General features: G+C 42.1%; 1 protein-coding gene across 1 annotated transcript; it reads right to left on the minus strand.

The window, feature by feature from the left end:
• Positions 1–2,696: 2,696 nt before the first annotated feature.
• On the minus strand, positions 2,697–3,464 carry LOC118734544. Its single transcript, XM_036464262.1, has one exon. It carries the CDS (start codon positions 3,462–3,464, stop codon positions 2,706–2,708), a length of 759 nt encoding a protein of 252 aa, XP_036320155.1. The 3' UTR covers positions 2,697–2,705.
• Between the last annotated feature and the right edge of the window lie 229 nt (positions 3,465–3,693).

Raw genomic sequence — 3,693 nt, forward strand, 5'->3', positions numbered from 1 at the left:
ATAACAATTTTTGGCGACGAGTAAGAACGGCTCACGTTCTGGCGTATAGTGAAAACAATGGCTACAGCTACATTTTTCAATTTCGAGCCCTTCGGCGTCACGGTAGGCGGAGCATTTCAAACCCGCGTTACAATTATACGAATGCGAAGAGACCAAACATGCAAAACTGCTTCTTCATCTAATGGGGTCAGACACATACAACGCTGTCGAGTTTAAATAGCGGCAAATCAGCTGCACTTGATAGTAGTTGGTTGAATAAGGAAAATGAATTAGCAACAAGAGTTTACGGGATGTACACAGCTCAGTGGTTAAAACTTCTGACTTTGAACATCGATTACGCAAGTTCGATCCCTACTGAAGTCTGGAATAAAAGAAGTCTGATGAGGAGATGTGGTGAGCTCCGAAATAGCTGCTATAACTTCTACCGCTTAGACTTTGTTGCTTTTTCAATTTTTCCTAATAAACAATCGTGGTACAAAGCTCAACAAAAATATTAAAAATAAAATGTTAATAAGCCACAATAACATTGACAAATACATAGTTTAGGAAAGCCTGCCTGAAACTATACAAAAAACCAAATAAGCAAATGGATGTATAGAATTGACAAGAACCACGCTGTCGAGTTTAAATAGCGGAAAATCAGCTCCACCTGATAGTAGTTAGTTGAATAAGGAAAGTGAATTAGCAACAAGAGTTAACGGGATGTACATAGCTCAGTGGTTAACGCTTCTGACTTTGAACATCGATTACCCAGGTTCCATCCCTGATAAGGTCTGGAATAAAAGAAGTCTGATGAGGAGATGTGGTGATCTCTGAAATAGCTGCTATAACTTCTACCGCTTAGACGTTGTTGCTTTTTCAATTTTTCCTCATAAACAATCGTGGTACAAAGCTCAATAAAAATATTAAAAAGTAAATTCTGGAAAATTTTCGTTTTATGCGCAAAATAAAAGCAGGCGAAACTTGTTCGGAGTTTGCAGTGACATTACGACGATTGGCGGTCAATTGTAATTTTGGACTGCACCTGGAAAAAACTTTACGAAATCAGTTCGTATTTGGTTTGTTATATAAGAATATTCAAAGTAATTTATTGAAAAAGAAGTCATTGGGCCTTAATGAGGCTGTCAGCATGGCTACGGCATATCAATTGGCAGACAAAGGAGGTGTAGAGTTGCAAGGAGGAAACGACAAGGAGAGCGTGAATAAAGTTTTGGGAAAGAAAAAGTCAGAGAAGAGAGAGAAAAACGAGAAGGCGAAAGAAAATGTTTTCGGTGTAGCAATAACGCGCACCTTGCAGAAAACTGCAAATACAAAGACTTCACCTGTCACTTTTGCAATAAAAAAGGGCACTTAAAGAAAATGTGCCTTAAACAGAAAAGGCAAAAGAAGCACGTGAACCAAATGAACGAAGACAAAACCAGTGGCGAAGTTCACAACATAGGAAGAAAGATTGAATGTAAGTTGTCAGTTAATAATGCGAAAATTTCATTTGAAGTGGACACAGGGTCACCTGTATCGACAATCAACTTAGAAGACGCCAAAAAAAACGTTGGAAAATCGCAGTTAAAAGAAGCAAAAATACGGCTTGTGAGCTATTGTGGCACACCTTTGGAATATTTAGGTTACATTTGGGTATGCGTTGCGGACAAATTGTGTGATAAGTTACTAAAATTGTATATCGCGAGATCAGATCGTAAGCCACTTCTGGATAAAATAATAGTCGACTGGAACGTGATAATTAACAGTGAAACATACACCGCGTCGCGTATTAACCAAATGGAAGATAGTAGCGAAGCGTACAAAATAGAAAGCTTGGTTAAGAGATATCCCAATTTGTTTTCCAAAACTACGTTAAACACAGAATAGTGCCTTTTCCTTTATTGGAAGCCGCCGAGCGTCAACTAGACGAACATGTTGCGGAGGGACTTCTTAAGAAGGTGGAAACAAGTGAGTGGGCCACACCGATCGTTGTTGTACGTAAGAAATGTGGCAACATTCGAATATGCGGTGACTACAAGGTAACCCTAAAACCAGTGTTATTAGTCGACGAGCATCCTTTGCCAACAGTGGATGAACTTTTTAGCAAGATGGCTGGAGGGCAAAAGTTTTGAAAACTCGACTTGTCCACAGCATACTTGCAATTGGAAATCCACCCGAAAGACCGAATTTTACTCACAGTATGTACATATAAGGGGTTATACGAACCCACAGGAATTATGTACGGAATTGCAAGCGCTCCGGCAAAATGGCAACGCGTAATGGAACCATTATAAGCCGATATTCCCGGGGTGTCAGTATTTTTAGACGACATTAAGATCACGGCATCCGACGATGGTATGCACCTACGGGGCGTTGAAGAAGTTCTCAGCAGACTTGATCGCTACAACGTGCGGTAAATCTCGAAAAATCTTAATTTTTTAAAGATAGCATAGAGTACTGTGGCAGTACTGAGTCACACGTATGAAATAAGGCATTATTTCATATAGGGAATTACTGTTTATTCAACAGGAATTTAACACAAATTTAATTAATTACAAAGATATGAAAGTTTATATGTCGTTCAGGATGGTTTCGCTCGCGTGTTCGGTGTCAACTAACTGCTCGTGAATTAACTTCGCTTCGTCTCTCTTGCCTTGTGTCGGTGGCAAGTAAGCAAGCAGAATTGGCAACAGGGGTGCAAATGATTGGTGGAGGAATAGAGTTGCTTACAGTCGGCTATCCTGCTCAATGGGAACGCCCTCGTTCCCGCCACCAGTTTCGGAGTTGGACTCTTGGTCGCCGTCGGTTTCGTCGTCGGGTGGCAACGCGCACCATTGTTTTAATTTGTCGGTAGAGTAGATAGATGTATAATGCTTTTGCGAACGCTTCGATTGCGGTAGGTCTTCGATAACATATCGGTCTTTATCGAGAACCTTCGTGACGATTAACGGGCCTTTGTAGCGTGGCTCGAGTTTTCGTGAGCACCCAGTGCTAGGAGGTTCATTCTCGGCAAGGACCAAGTCTCCTTCTTCAAAAGACTTTGGTTTAGCATATTTTCCGTCGTAACGTAGCTTAGCGGCTGCTCTTTGGTCATTTACTCGGGACGCTGCGGTAGTTCGTAAGTTTCGAAGTTCCTCGTCGCTTAAGTAGTTACTGTCGTGTAGGCTTGATACAATTCTGTTCTTCAGGATGTCACGAGGATGAAACCCATAGAGAAGCTCATAGGGGGTACAAAGCGTAGTGGAGTTCTTCATGGTATTGATGCACCACTGAACGTTGCGGATGTTCTCATCCCAGCGCTTGTCGTTTGTAGTGGAGGGTAAAAGCATTGATAATATAGTGCGATTGGTACGTTCAGCATGACCGTTGGCTCGTGGTGTACGCACCGCTGCTAGAATATGCTTAACGTTGTTATCGGCGCAATACTTCTGGAAACCACGAGATGTAAAGGCAGTACCGCGGTCGGTAACGATCCGCTCCGGCATGCCTACGTAGCTGCTTACATCGTTCAATACCTCGATCACACATTTAGTAGAAGTGTTCTTAACTGCACGAAGGATTGTGAACTTCGTGAACGCGTCGACGATGACTAGTAGATGTTCGTTCCGCTTAGCGCTCTTGGGAAACGGTCCGAGGTGGTCTATGTGCACGGTCTTAAATGGAGTTGGGTCGATGTCATCAAAATGGTATTGGGCTTCCTTCTTTCCCCCTTAG

The sequence above is a fragment of the Rhagoletis pomonella genome, unplaced genomic scaffold (assembly GCF_013731165.1).
Source record: "Rhagoletis pomonella isolate Grant_MI unplaced genomic scaffold, Rhpom_1.0 Rhpom_scaffold_00001, whole genome shotgun sequence".
Taxonomy (NCBI): Eukaryota; Metazoa; Arthropoda; class Insecta; order Diptera; family Tephritidae; genus Rhagoletis; species Rhagoletis pomonella.